This window comes from Rhinolophus hipposideros (genome assembly GCF_964194185.1).
Source record: "Rhinolophus hipposideros genome assembly, chromosome: 1".
Taxonomy (NCBI): Eukaryota; Metazoa; Chordata; class Mammalia; order Chiroptera; family Rhinolophidae; genus Rhinolophus; species Rhinolophus hipposideros.
Window position 1 is genome coordinate 83,822,593 of NC_138047.1, and position 16,349 is coordinate 83,838,941.

Sequence of the window (16,349 nt, forward strand, 5' to 3'; positions counted from 1 at the left end):
CATATCCTCCTTGGGCAAGAGTTTTGCCATTTTATAACAAGGATCGCCTTTTCTGCAGCTTCTGGTATCCTCATTTCCATCTAAGACTTTACCAGAATGACCTTTAATGTTTGTATTTCTACCAACATTCTGTTTAGGGTGATAATAGGTATGTATTCTCTAAGACAATAGAGGCTTCCTCTATAGCTCTAATATCCTCATTTCCATCTAAGACTTTACCACAATGACCTTTAATGTTTGTATTTCTACCAACATTCTGTTTAGGGTGATAATAGGTATGTATTCTCTAAGACAATAGAGGCTTCCTCTATAGCTCTCATCTTTTCTCCCTGAGACCTTGCCAGAATCATCTTTAATGTCTATATTTCTACCTATAGTCCCTTCACAGCAATCTAGGCTTTTTCTGGCATGCACCTCAAAACTCCTCTGGCCTCTACTATTGCACAGTTCCAAAGCCACTTCCATATTTTAGGTATTTGAGCAGCAGCTGAAATCTTTGTTCAATTCTTTTAACCCTAGCTGAGCACATATCAGGATAAACTTAGCTGCAGACTGGGGCTAAGTTTATCGGCAAGATTTGAGACTCCCTTCTGTGTCTCTCTCCTCGGATACACTCTTCTCTTCTTGTTGAATTAATGTAATTGCTTCTAATTCTGTCCTCTAGTCTAGTGGTGTATTTGAATAATAATGGTTCATTCATCTCATTTTTTTACAAGTTAGTTGATTATATTTTTGAAGTTTTATTATAATGGTTAGAAACATATTTCTACCTTTTAATTGATTACTGTCAGTTTTTTCCTGTCTGCTTTCTTGATGCTTTTTGGGAAAATTTGAGTATATTGGAAATGTGAAATATAACTAAAAAATATAAACAATACCTTTGCCCTAGTTTTATTTAGTTTTCCAACAGGTGTTGGGTTGTGGTGGGCTCATAACCCTCCAGCTTTTATTTCCGTATCTATCTCTCATTTTCTGGAAGTACTTGCCTTGTAATATCTGACATCCTTTTACTCTTTGATATATATAGGTTAGTGCTGAAAGTGGAACTGAATAATAATACAACCTTTTTTTATAAATCTTTCCCATCTGATGCAGTTGTTGCCTGGCCTGTTCTTTAGCCTAATCAGAGCATTATTAACATTTCGGATTGGTCATTCTTTTAGTGGAGGACTGTCCTGTACATTATAGGATGTTTAGTAGCATGCCTGGTCTACCCATTAGATGCCAGTAAACCACCTCTCCCAGCCCACACCCCCAGTTGTGACAAGCAAAAATGTCTCCTGGGGGCAATTTCCTCTAGTGGAGAACCACTGAGCCTAAGTGTAATGAAGAAAAAACAGCTAAGTTACATAGACTTCTTTGTGTTCTAATTATACTGTGATGCTTATAGGTAAATAGTTCTTGTAAAGAAGATGACTCTAAACAGAAGCAACCAAACAAGAAAAAGAGGATCATCTATGATTCAGGTAACATTTCTTTTGCAGAGTTTTAAAGTTTTAGAATTATTTTTTAAAACTTTAAAATTATTTTTTAAAAGAGTGCTGTGAGAAGAGTGCTGTATGTGCAGATAAAGTTGAAAAGAATTTTATTATACAGTAGAATTTATCAAAACAATTTTATTATACTGTAGAATTTATCAGAGCCTAAATATGTTAATGTATTAAAGATTTGCTCAGAAAGGATATAGTATATATTAAAACGTACTTTGAATATATTATATTTCTTTTTAAAAATATTCATTTACCTTCTTTTCCAGCTGAGGTTCTTGGAAACTGAACTTGAAAAATAGTGCCTTAGAATATTGCTTTAGAAACAGAGGTCCAAAACTTTAATTTTGTGCTTTTGATCTGGTCCTTTTTTGTTGCACTTAAAATAGGACAAACACAATTGAAAAGCTTTTCTTTGAATATAGTTTTAAAACAGGGAACATGAATGCCTTTTATGACATGTTAAATTTTTATCCATGCCTTTTATGATCGATTGAAATAATGGTAGAACTCAGAAAGTTTTAGATTTTTCTTTTGTGAAGAGCCATCTGGTATGAATGTTTAATGTGATCTAAGGAAGCATTTATAGATTGTCAGGATTTTGACAGTGATGGCATAGGTTCTGACTCAATTCTAAAAGTACTTGAGTGTTTATTATGAGTCTTTTACTGCCGTATACCGTATTCTAAGGACTTTGAGAGAGACACATATCCTCATTACCCAGGAGTTTCCATCTTTGGAGAAACTGGAAGTTCAGGTGTCTGCTACCGTTTAGAGTAGTGTGACACCAGATTTCTAGGTGCCTGTGAAGAGGAAGGACACTCAAGGTTATGAAACCCCTATTTTGTGTGAGGCACTTTACTAGGTGCTTACATTTGTCTTGATTTATGTTTGAGGACTGTGGGTGATTAGTGGGTGGCTGACAGAATTACGGCCCCCAGAGCTGTCTATGCCCTAATTTTTGGAACACGCGAATATGTTAGTTTACATGCAAGGGCCTTAAAATTGCTAATTAGGTAACCTTAAAGTAGAGAGATTGTCTTGGATTATCTGGGTGAGTCCAGTGTAGTCTCCAGGAAGAGGGAGGCAGAAGTGAGAGTAACTGACATGGAAGAAGGTCAGAGAACCAGAGACAGGGCAGCAGGAGTGGAACTCTGCCTGGAGTTGCTGGCTCTGAATGTGGAGGAAGGGGGCCCTGAGCCAATCCATGCTGGCGGTCACTGGAAAGTGGACAAGGCCAGGAAATAGATTCTTCCCTAGAATATTCAGGAAGGAACTCAGTCCTGCGGACACCTTGATTGTAGCCCAGTGAGACGCGTACCAGAGTTCTAATCCACGGAACTGGCAGATAAATTTATGTTGTTCTAGGCCACTACGTTTGTGGTGATTTGTTACAACAGCAATAGAAAACTAACACAAAAGCTTAACATGGGGTAGAAATAACCTGTGAAAATTACGGAGATGTGCTTCAAAAGGGCCCTGAGGAATTGTTTGACAATAACCACTTTAAAAACTACATTGTACTTCTTTCAAAGTTTTGTTTTATTTTCCTTTCATGTGCAGATTCAGAATCAGAGGAGACAGTGCAGGTAAAAAATGCCAAAAAACAACCAGAGAAATTGTCATTGTCTCCTAAACCTAGTAAAATTCTACGGCAGGATCCTATTACTTACATTTCAGAAACAGGTAAGGGCACTGAATGTGTTCGATGTTTTTTCGGAGAGAAGCAGTGTATGTTATGTACTTGTCTTTGGTGTTCATATGTACCGCCTGTGCATTTGATAAAATTTATCAGGGGAAGATTGTAATTATCTTTGGCATTTTCTGGAATATAAATTATCTTTGGCATTTTGTGGAATATAAACTTTTTTGAAAAGTGCTCTGTCTTGAATTATAAGTTAAAGCTCTATCTTGAATCATATACTAAAATATTGGATTGTTTTAGAACTTTTTAATGTGAGTTTTTATCTTGCATGCTAAAGTCATAATGATCTAAGGGTATAATAATTATTCATGATTGTGATTTATAATCTAGCACAGCTGTGACCTGAATTCGTGGTATTCTCTGGTGACACTAAAGATTTTACCATTGGCATTTTTAAAAAAATGATTGTTTTTATACTTAAATTTATTTCTGTTTTATTCGTTTTGAGTGATTGCAAGCAAATTTATAAATAATCATGCACTGATCTTAGCATTTTATAGTATAAACAATTGTTTCATAGATAGGTGACCTTAAAGTAGAGTTCTTTATGGGGAGGAGCCCTGAATTATATTGTCGTCTTAGGAAAAAACTCAGATCCATTTGTTATAAAGTCATTTTGATTCTAGCATTGTTAACTCTCACAGGAGACCATAACAGGAATAAAAGGTCAGCTATATTAATCTTCAAACTCACAGAGCCTATTGAAGCGATTACTATATAGAAATGCTCGAAGGAGCCATGAGAGCATCTGATACCGCATTTGTTTGTTCATATTGAGGAGAACCTCTGAAACCATTATTTTTGCACTCTACTACTTATATTGAATACACCTGGTCTGAAGAGATAGGGTAAAAGCCACATTATTTTGACATAACATGTCACAACTTACATTCAACAAACATTTATTGAATGTCTTTTATGTCCCAGATACTCGGGGCTGGGGATGTAAATGATGACTGAAGGCTCCGAGAACTAGAGGAGTTGCCAAAGGCTGCACTATGCACCGGTCAGGGAGAGGGCTTGATGGAGAGGCTAAGATTTGATCCCACCCTTGATGGGTGAGCAGTGCTGGAGGGGAAGAACATGTCAGTTACAGGCTGGGTTATTTAAGACACAGCATTCAGCACTAGGCTTGTATGTTCGTAGGGCGCTGATGAGATGGCTTGCCTATAGAGGAGTACTGGAGGTAGATGAGCCGGATTAGGGAAGATCTTGAAAGCGAGGCAGATGAATTTAGACTTAACACATCAGGGAAAGGGAACCATTAAAGTTTTTTAACAGAGTTGTGGCATGATTAAAAAAGTATTCAAGTGTGATTGCTAGGGGAGGGATCGGCAGCAGACAAATTGGTGAAGAGATTTAAAAGGTACAGACTTCCAATTATAAAACAAATAAGGCATGGGATAGAAAGTACAGCATAGGAAATGTCAATAATATTGTAGTAACTGTGTAGTGACATGGTAATGAGACCTATTGTGGTGATCATTTTGTAATGTCTATAAATATCGAATCACTGTGATGTACACCTGAAACTAATAGGATACAGTATGCCAATTATGTTTAAATAAAAAATATTTTTTTAAAAAGGGTGATTGCTAGATTACTAGTATTCAGAGTGGGATGGAGAGTAGAGAAACCATAATTAGGAAGGTCAGGACATTTATAGTAATCTAGAAGGAAGTAATGAGAGTCTTAATTAAGTTAGCAATCATAAAGGACTTGTCTGTAAACATTTTGACAGATGAGTTACAGGTTAGGTTTTTGGATTACTTATGGGCTTCATTCAGCCATGCTGCTTGTGGTTACTATTATTAGGATAATTGAAGAGTCGATTTTATTAGCATGCTTAAGCTTCTTTAAAAACAAAACAAAACAGTTTTTATTGAGGATATAATTCACATACCATACAGTTCACCTAATTATTTGAGAGTGTGAAGGTACTCATGGTAGATAAATTGGTCTGTAAGAAGGGAATGAAACACGAAGGAAAAACTTGTGTTGTAGAAGGAACCTGAGACTGGAAGGTCAGAAGCCCTGCCTGGAGGGTCCATCTTTGGTTCCCTTCTAACAACTGTGTGACTTTGGGTTAAAGCTCAGTGAGTCTTTCTCCTTTTCTTTAAAATAGAAATAATAGTTCCATAGTCTTATTGGGAAGACTTAACGGGGTGATGATTATAAAAGGGCCAGACCCAGCGCCTGATACATATAATAGTAGGCAATCAAAAGGAAAAAAGAAAAACAAAAGCCGGCAGATGAGCTTTGTAGGTTCTCTGAGACATTTATTTGATAAAGTTGTTCAAATAATCGAAAGATAAGTGATGTGAACATACTACCTGTAAAATTTTTGGTCAGCTGAGCTATTTCTTCATTATGGCAGGTGGCAGATTAACTCTTTAACCTTTTTGTTCTATTGCTAAATATCTGCTCAGGCACATTGTGCAAATGAATTCTTCCTCTAAGAGGCCCCCCTCTTAGATCTGGCAACCTTTGTGAAGTTTTGAATATGTAGGAGGGATACTAAAAACAATGTTGATAGGTTTATTATGTAACTAAAGGTGATGGGATCGATCTATTCAGAGACACCATGGTTAATGTGCAGACAACCATGGCCTTCAACTGTGGATTACCGCTGTTGTCTTGTCTTTTAGGTACACTGGAGAGTCAGACAATTTAAACTCTAATCACAGATTTTCTTTAACATGGGATTGTTTATTTCAGGCCAGGTATTTTGAATGTTATTTTCTGAAGAGATGTCCAGCATTTTACCTGAAATTTTTATAAATAGGCAATGTTTATGTCATTCTTCTGATGACATGTACTTATGAAAGTGAACATTGTCTCTTGTTTTAGCTAAAAATCTTGGGGTACCTTGTACCCATCCAATATGATGTTCAGTATTACACAGTACTCTGCTTTTTCTTAGGATTGAGATATAGGAAAGAAGCTAGCTCTTTTCTTGCCTGTTTTGTACTTTTTTTATTCTTTGACATGATAGGTGAGGAAAATAAGCCCTTTTTCTTCCCTTCGTAAAAGAGACTGGAACTGTTAGAAAGAAGCCTGCAATTAATTGGCATAATAAAATCAGAGCTATAATGAGTTTCAGAAAATAAAAGTGCAACTTCTTGAAGGTAATACACAAACTGGAAAATTCTTCACTTCAAAATAATTATTTTATGATTCTTTACTTTTTTAAAGCTAAAACTACAATTTTTCAATACTGGATCATGAATAATGCACTTTGTAAATATAAATACATTACCAGTATAAGGTTAAATAAGTATTTGTGGTAATAATAGTTTAAAATTTTTTAATTTAACCTAAAATCGTATTGTTTATTAGGAGATTGGAGGTTCTCGTGGGGAAGGATTATGTGACATGATTCAATTTTAAAAACCTGTTCATTCCCAAAGAAGTAACTTTTGCTTTATTATTCCATATTTTATCTTTTTTAAACCAACCTTTGTTATTTGGGTTATTTTCCTTGCAGTATAGCATGTATAGTGTTTAAGAGGATGAGCTCTTGTCAGACCGTCTTGGTTAAATCTTTGTTTACCTTCCCTGTGTCTTAGTTTCCTCGTTTGTAAAATGGTGATATTACTAGTACGTACATCGAGGCCTTTTTGATGATCAAGTTAGATAATGCTTGAAAAGCACTTAAAATAGGTCTGGCACATAGTAAATACTCAATAAGTATTAATTGTTACTATGGTTAGACTTCAGTGTATACCTACATCTGTCTTTACAGACTATGCTAAAGACATCTTGCTTCAGCTAAGTACTTAGGGCTCTCTGTTGATTATGTAACTGTGCTTTAGATATTTGGACATTGTATTCGATTCACTTAGGTTATGGATGTTATGTGTGCTGTCCATTATGGGAACTGCTAGTTACCTGTGGCTGCTGAGCACTTGACATGTGATTAAGCCAAATTGCGAGGGTTGTTAGTATAAAATTTCAAAGACAGATTTCAAAGACTTAGTACAAAAAAAGTAAGTTGTCTTATTAATTTTTTGGTATTGATTACATGTTAAAATGAAAATGATTTGGATATATTGGGTTACATAAAATATTGTTAAAATTATTTCCACCTATTTCTTTTTACTTTAATGTGCTCTGAGAAAATTTTAAATTACATATGTGGCTTGCAATTTGTTCCTGTTGCGCAGTGCTTTATAAACAGTGAGAAACATTTAGGAAATTAATTTAGAAAAAACCTATTTCAAGTGCTTTTGTTTGTATTATTATACAGTTCTTTTGTCTATATTATTATACAGATTTTTAAACTTACTCTGTGACATATTTTCCATCATCACTTTGTTTAATTAAGTCTGTCTTATATTGCTTACTGATTTTTAAAGCTCTTTTAACTGCATTGTCCGAAATTACAGTAAAAGGAAAAAACTGCTTATAAATATCTTCATAGCTAACAATTGACTCCAGTAAAGTGTTCTTGTAGGTTGGTAAAAACCAAAATAGTTGTTATACTGGATAAATATATTACTTTTAGCTGTTTAATGAAGTGAGAGACCTTGAGTTTTGTTTGGTGAAGATGACCTTTTATTACCTAGTTTCACCAGGGGCTGGTGTTTGGTTGAAAATGGTGGGGGTTTTCCCTGTATTGATAATTGTTTATCACCGGTAATCTTAATTGAGTACATAATTCCAGAGGCAGTTAGTACTCTTGAAGTTATAATAATTTGGGGGATGTTAAATGGGAAAAAATTGGGAATGTGGTGTTCTCTAGGTTACTGTGTAATATCAGTGACCTATGACTAGGGAAAATAGTAACAGAAAATATTACTGGGTATATATTGGTGTGTAACATTCTCTTTGCTAATTTTTAGAAACATATAGTTTTGTATACCAGAAAAATAAAAATAGATTCTAAGATAGAGAGCTTTTCTTAGATGTTTTCAGGGAAACCTAGAGTGATTGAGAGAGAAAAATTTCATTGAAATGAGAAAACTAAGAACTGTGTATTGTATTTCTTTGATCGTAACTTGTTCATAAATTAATATTGATTTGTTTACTAAGACTCTATATAAAGGAAACTAAGCTGAGCATTTTTTAGGATGAGTAGTCTATATTATTTTAATTACCTAAGTAACACATTAACACATTCTCACTGAAAAAGAATTAAACAATTCAGATAAAAATGTTCCATTCCCTCATCCATCCCTTAGCCTTACATAATGATATAAATAAAAATTATATACATACACACGTGTACATATATATACATATATATACACATGGATTTCTTTATTTGAACATATATATATATATGTATATATATATATATATATATACACACATGGATTTCTTTATTTGAGTGGCAAGTTACTGTAAAATTTTTGCAGCTTGCTTTTTCATGTCTTTGACTCCTTCTCCTTCCCCACTCCCTCAGCCTCATTTCCTTCTTTCTTTAAATACAGAAAGATCCCTAATTCATTCTTTTAAAATTCTGCATAGAATTTAATAGTATTTAATTTTTCTCATACTCCTATTTTGGATATTGGATTATTGATATGAACATATTTATGCTTCATTGCAGTATAATATATTTATTAATAAATGGGCAATTCACAATGAAGAAGGTGATCACTTTAAAGGGAATAGTATTTGTTGAAATTAGGTGGTATTTATTTTAAGAATGTAGTTTATCCACCTATATTATGAAGAGAAGAGTGGGGCTTCCACTTTCTGCTTATGGCACAATGCTTTCAGGAGGCTAACTCAGCGCCTAGCGTTTTCCTTTTCCTTTTCCTTTTGACTATTAATTGCAGGGATCAAAGCACCAAAAAAATGTGTGCAAGTGGACACTTTGGTCAAAGGTGCTCAAGCAGTAGTTCGCTGTAATCAGAAGTGTGTGGACACTAATGGTAACCAGTCTGAGTACCACTTGTAATTGCAGAAGTCAAACGTGACTTGTATTCATCTTTTGTTATTGGTATATATTGAATATTAACAATTTTAGTACTTTTTTCCTTTCTTAAAATGTGTATACATTTTTTGGGCACTATATGTGTGTGTGTATATATATGCACACATACACACATATACCATATGTATATGTATATTTTAAACATATGCTACTATTAAGTCAGCACTTTTCCAGTTCTCAGGTCCAGAAAAGGGACTTTACACTTATCCTTATTAAATGTCTTTCTGAAATAAACCCTTAGGTTTTTGTCTTGTTAGAGTCCAGGCTTTTGTATCTTGATTCTGTGTCATCTCTTTATGTTAAACTTGCATACTTTTATTTAACTATATTAAATTCTCACTATTCAACAAACATGTGATGTCTTTACAAGTATGTGCACCATGGTGTAGAGGACAATCTATGAAATAGATAAAAGAATGAAGCTTAGTTCTGTCTTCAAGGGCGTAAAGTCTGTTGGAGTTAAGCCTTTTATATAAAAATTATAACAGAAGAAAAAAATTAACAAACGGTAATAAAAATGTCTTCCAAGGATATTCAGACATCGGAGAGGTAATTTTTATTTTGGAGGTTCAGGAAACATTTCCTGGAGGAAAGAGAAGTTTGAGATAAATATGAAAGGTTTTCGAAGGATTTAACATGGAAATTTAGGTACTGTACATACGAGAAATAGAGAATAATGTGGAGGTTTGGAAATCTGCTATTTCATATTCATTATTCATTACTTTCTAACTTACAGAAGAAGAAGATCTACTTAAAAATTCAATTTATAAGCTTTCATAGATTATACCAGATTAATACTATTGAGTATTGTAGCTTGTGTTTTCTTAATTACAGTATCTTCTGCATAGAAATCTTACTTTATTTGAAACCTGTGTCCAGAGTGACAGGCAGGGAGAATTCTGCCATAATGATGTTAACATAAATTTTATATTGTATACTACTGTAAATTTTTTTCAAAACACATTTTAGTGACTTCATAGAATGGAATAGCATTATTTATTATATGGCTTATATTTCATGTCTGTCTCATTTGATTTTCAAAACAATGTAATATTAGGGCTGACTTACTTTAAGAAAACTTATTTTCAAAGAAGCAATTTTCAATCTAAGGTATAAAGCGTCACTGTGGAAAAATCCAATAGTTCTTTGGATGTCCTTCATCCACTTATTTTTCTCATATTGTCTGATTTCATATCTTCTACAAATTTGATAAACCTGTCTTTATATTTTTCTGAATCATTAGGAAAATTGTTTAGTGTTAAGGGACAAATAAACTTTTACAAAATTGACATAACCCCTTATCAGCACCCAAATAATAACAGTTGAATTTCTTATGAATAACTGTTCAATTACTGCTTATAAATCTTGGAAACACTGTTACTTATCCTGTATTTCTCCGTCTTGCCATAAATCAGTGCCTCTCAATCAAGGATGATTTCGCTTCCCAGGAGACCTTTACAGTATCTGGAGACATTTTAGGTCGTCACAACTGGTGGGTACTGTGGAAGAGACCAGAGATGCTACTAAATATCCTACAGTGTGGGGGAGAGCTCCCCACAAGTAATTATTTGACTGAAATGTCAGTAATGCAGAGGTTAGAAACCCTGCAGTAGCCTCACTGAAGAGAATTCGGTGGGTGTCCAGACACCCCTTGTTCTAGTACTCATCTAACCTACTAGTATAACGACTCGTAAGGGCTTAGGCCAACACAGTTTACTCGCACTGAATCTCTGTCTGCTTCTGTTGAATGCTCTCCTTTTGATTTGCTCTGGTTTTATTGCACAGAATTGTCACCAAACCTTCCCTCTTCTTTATTTCTGTTTTTGAGAATTAGGACTCTATTTCTCCTCTTTAATCTTTAGAGACTTCTCCCATTTTATATTATGAATCAAAGGTCGGTGGTACTGCTTTAGCAATTTTATCCACAAATTCACATTGACTAAGAGCTAAGTGCTCCTAGAATCTTTTCTGGCCAGTTTGTTCTTCAGTCCCTGTCAATAGTGCATCTTATGAGACCTGAAAAAAGTTAAGTGGCCTGTGGAGGGGGAAAATTGAAAAGGACACAATGAATAATGAAGCACTAGAGTATCTGGAATAATTATTGATGTTCTGAAACATCTTTAAAAATAAACAGACTGTTGTTCTGGTGACAGGTACTTTGCTGTCAGGCACTTGTGAAAATATAAGCAACCCAGGATTGTATTCTAGACTGCCAAGGAAGTGGGATTATGTTACTAAAATGTCATTAATTACTAACAAAATAACTTATACAGGTAACTTATACAGGTTAACTTATACTAGGCTTCAATACTGAGACCAGCAGCGTTATCTCCTCTCACATGTAGAGAAGAGGTATGTGAATGGAAGTAGGGAATTGCGCTGCTGAACCACTCCCTTAACTCTCTGGCCAGTCAGCTTTCCTTATATTGCGCTTCTCATGCCTTAGAATTTTAAGAAGCTCTGGGTAATATACCTGTGGCCAATTGTCCAAGCCTTTATCCCCCCACTTTTTCTTTTTCTGTGAGATCTAGTGGAGGTGGAGGAAGGAGGGGAGTAAATGGTAAAATGGTCCACTTTCTCCTCGTGTGTTGTATTTTCTTAATAACTGAAACCATGACTGGTGGGGACTCAGCACCTATGTGAGGGATAACATCAAAGCACAAGGAAGTATTTTTTTCAAGATTTATCATTACTCACCTCACTAGATGTAATAGAACTAGATAAAATAGTTTTGTTTTTAAAATATAATTATGACTCCATTTGATTCTCAGATGATTTATTGGTAATGAATCATGAGATCTCTAGTTTCTTGATCAAAGGAGAACAGTCTTAGCAGTTTTATTTCATTATACTGAGGTATATGATGTCTGATTCACCACGTAAACGGTGCAAAGATGGTATATTTACTTTCTCTTCCATACACGTACTTAACAGATGCTTATTTAAGACTTAGCATGTGCATAAACGTTTCTCTACTTCCAAAACGAAAATGACACTGCGTTTTTGACTCAAGGAACTTTGAAAAGGAACTTTGTAGAAAAAGGCTCTAAACACTCAGATTCCTTTTTTTTTAGGTTTTGAGTTGTTGCTAAGTAAATCCCTTTTAATCTCTGTAACCAGATCTCCCTAGTGTGGTCTCCATTAATTTGGTTTCTGTGTATTCCAGACCGAAGGAAAGAAAATCAGAATCCCAAATTTTCAGTAGTGTGAATTCCAGAATTAGATTGGTTTTTCCTTCTTGGCTTGTAAATAGATTTTTATATGGATCTGCACATTATTTTTTTCTGTTTTATTTGTTACCCTTCTAAATAAGTGAACGTATCTAACTCGGAATGGCAAAGCAATCTTCTCTCCCAGGCACTTCCTCCGCTGTATGTTGGATAATGCTAGTTTACTTGGTGATTATTACCACATTTGTAGTTATGTGTTTTTATAAGGAGACAGATCATCTCAAGGGAAATTCTGAGTCTTCAGTGCCAAACGTTTTCAACTAGATCTCAGAAATATGACTTAGATTTATTTTCTATTTATTGCAAATTTCTGGAGAGAAAAGAACACATTTTGCCTTTGGCTTCTGACAAGGCAGGCAGACCTTTAGGTTCATTAGAAAAGAAGAACAAATGTATTAAAAAAAAAAGGAAAAACAAACCTAATTTTATTTGGAATGTTAATCTCTACATTGTGTAGTATCGTAAAATAATAGCATGGTCACAGCAACACCTGCTAAATACTGTCTTTTGCAAGCAGCTAGTTGCATGTTTCTAATCCTTGGCTCATTTTGCCGTCTTTCTCCGTAAGATATTGTTATAGTCTTTGCAATATGAAGAGCTAACTAGTTCAGAAGCCATACTATAGAGACAGTAGCATGTGGCATGTAGTTTAATGCTCAATAATAACTATTATTAATAGTATTATATTAAAAAATACCATGAAATCTCTGATTCTAGGGACAGAATTAGTATAGATTCTGACAATATGAAAATAAGCAAAGAAAAGTGGAAAGGAGGGAGAAACCAAAGGCAAGCCTTTTCTGTTTCAGAAAGCTAAGGTGTCAGAGGGTTTCTAGGAAATAGTCAATTTGTTGTAAAATACTAGATGGAGATTAAAAAGAAAGAAAAGTATAATATACAGATTAAAAATATAGGAAGAAAAAAATGAAAAATCATTCATAATCTCCTATCCAGAGATAAAAATTAACATTTTATTGATTTTTTTCAAATCTTTGAATGTGAATGTAAATGTATAGATAAGTATAAATTTGTAATTAAACATCCCATTAGGTTACTTCCTATTGTCACTTAAACCTTTATGTCAGTGAATATGGATATAAATTATAATTTCTGTTACTGCATAGGATTCCATTATATGGCTAAACATATTAATAGATATTTAGGTTGTTTGTTTTGCCATTTTATAAAAAACATTCACTTATTTTTATCTCCGGTGCCCTTGTTATATTTGAGGCTATCTTTTTGTCTATAAACTTAGCTTTCTCTTTACCCTTTTTTTGCCCTCTTGCAGTCGGTTCTCCATACTTTTGAATGAACCAATGTGGTGATAAATAAGCATTTCTGTACGTACACATATCTTTGTGTACTTGTTTATTTATTACTAAGTTCTTAGAAGTGGAATTGCTGGGTCCATTTAATGGGTGTGCATATATAAGGCTTCGATACATACTGCAAGATTGTCCCCCATGAAGATTTTTAGAAATTGACTTATTATCTGTTATTTATATGATGGTCCCGTATCCCTACACTCTTGCCAACAATCTTTTAAATTTGATATCCTTGGAAATTCTTGATGTCACTAAAATTGATGCTAATCTGTTACTTGCAAATATTTGTGAGATCACTGGAGAAAGAGTTAAGCCAGGGGTTTGCAAATATCTACAATACTATTGTTTTCCTTTCTGAGGCAGTGATTGATATTGTCTGAATTAAGTTCTTAAGGACAGATACAATATTTTAGGTAGCAAGGAAGTTCTTGAGTGATTAAGGAAGAACTGTAATAGGAAAACACAGTAGTTGACTTGGACTACTCAATTCTGGGATTTTCTGTCATACTGCTTATAGCTAAGTGTAGTGGAAATGAATGTTAGTGCTTTTGGAATTTTTAAAGTGGGGGAAAAAACTAATAGAGGGCTGTCATTTAACAGAGACAATTTAATTTCGTTCTTTCTCCATTAAGGATCCCTCCTGCCCACAAGTACAGATGTTGAACTTAAAGCAAACCAAATAAAAATTATAAAATGTAATAAGCTCTCAGATAAGATTAGAAATCTTATATACACTGGATATGCTTTTAATTTGCACTTACTGCCTAAGGAGAGATGTATTGGTTGTCTATACTTAGGATGTTCCAGTTTGGTGATTTTCTTATTCTTTTTATTAAAGCCAGGATATTAGCAATGTCGTTTTGTTTTGAATCTCCTTTTTAAGGGCGTTTTGCATAATTTGACTTCTATGTGGAAAAGTTTGTTGTTGAATGTTACTAGTTTTGTTATGCTACAGATTAGCTAGTCTAGAGCTTTCAACTAGACCAGCCATAAATTATAAAAAAAAACTTTGGATTCCTATACTATATTAATTCATTATATTATTTTTGAGAAAAGAAAAGGAGTTTCAGGTTACATTCTCAATGGTAATTAGGACTATTGTGGCTGATTCATGTGGCTGTTATGCTGAAGTGGAATGTGATAATGTCCCTTAGCCTTTCCAAAGCCACTGAATCAGACACCTTTTCTACTTCTGATAGAGGTGGAGGACTGGTTGTCAAGTAACAAGAACATACGAGTGACTGAACCTAGTCAGTCTTCCAACTCTCGTTAACATAGGGTTGAACTAAAATCTGGTTAAGTATAACAAGCCTTGGATATGCTTAGGAAGATTTATGAGTGAATTTTTTTTTTCTTCAAAAGAGTGTCTGATTTTCCAGAAAGAATAAGCTGAAATTCTGGATTATTATCTGGATTTTTCAATTTTTGTTTTTGTTCCTATCTCCCCTTTGGCAACCATCAGCTTGTTCTCTTATCTATGGGTATGGATGCATTTTTAATTAAGCTTCAAGGTAGATTGACTGTAGTTGAAGATAGTAAAGCAGTGCTTTAAAATCTTTTTACAGGTTAAGAAAAAAACTTAGCTTATTGTAAGCAAAACAGGGAATTTACTAGAAGGTCATTGCTGTATCTCATTGAATGGAGGAATAAACCTTTATTTAGCACCTTAGTTTATACATGTTAGTTCAGCAAACTGGATCAAAGATAAGATTGGCCCCACATTGAGTAAGTGTCCACTCCTGGTCCAGTTGGTTGTGGTGAGAAGTAAGGAGCCACCACCTAATAAGTATATCCATAATGTAGCTCTGATTGTTGGAGGCCCTTGGGGGGTGTGGTGAGGTGTAAGTTCTGGGGAAAGTGGGTTTGTAGTGAACTGTATGGGCATCTTCAAGAGATGTCTAGTACACTCTTGGCTTTGAAATGGTGGATTACTTTTACATTTCGTAATCAGAAACCTGTAAGTTTGTTTTGTAAAGTTTGTAGTTTCATTTTAATATAAATGTAATAATTAGAACATAAGGCTTCATCCTTTTTGATTTTTATATATCTCGTGTTACTTTCATGTTTGAGATGGCAGCCGTGTAGGAATAGCACAGTCCCAGTACATACAGCCCTGGGCTCATGGTTGGGTGAAAGGGTACTTGAGAGGAAGTAAGACCCAACTCAAGAGTGATTGATATTGTCTGAATTAAGTTCTTAAGGAGAGATACAATATTATAGGTGGCAAGGAAGTTCTTGAGTGATTAAGGAAGAACTGTAACAAGAAAATACAGTAGTTGACTTGTAACAGGAAGATGCATATTTGGGAATCACTAGAATTTCAGTGGTATCTAAAAACCTCTATAACTGGATGAAATCATGGGAGAGAATATAAATAGAGAAGACCCTTTTTCTTGAATAGATAAGTGACATGACTTGATGGATCTTAAAAATTATTCCGGCTGCAGTGAAGACGAATAAACCATGGTGGGGCAAGAGCAAAAGCAGATCAGTTTGGAGACTGTTATGGTAGGTACTGTGTTTCCCCAAAAATAAGACCTAGCCGGACAATCAGCTCTAAGGCATCTTTCGGAGCAAACTGGTATTAAGACCCGGTATTATATTATATTACGTTACGTTATGTTACGTTACGTTACGTTACATTATGTTATAGTG

General features: G+C 34.4%; 1 protein-coding gene across 2 annotated transcripts in view; it reads left to right on the forward strand.

Moving 5' to 3' along the window:
* RFC1 (replication factor C subunit 1) overlaps window positions 1-16,349 on the forward strand; it is a 61,696-nt gene that overhangs the window by 12,067 nt on the left and 33,280 nt on the right. For both annotated transcript variants that reach the window (XM_081054716.1, XM_081054717.1), the window contains exons 3-4: window positions 1,391-1,466; window positions 3,051-3,173. In XM_081054716.1, the coding sequence (XP_080910842.1) occupies window positions 1,391-1,466; window positions 3,051-3,173 (199 nt within the window). The remainder of the gene's footprint in view (window positions 1-1,390; window positions 1,467-3,050; window positions 3,174-16,349) is intronic.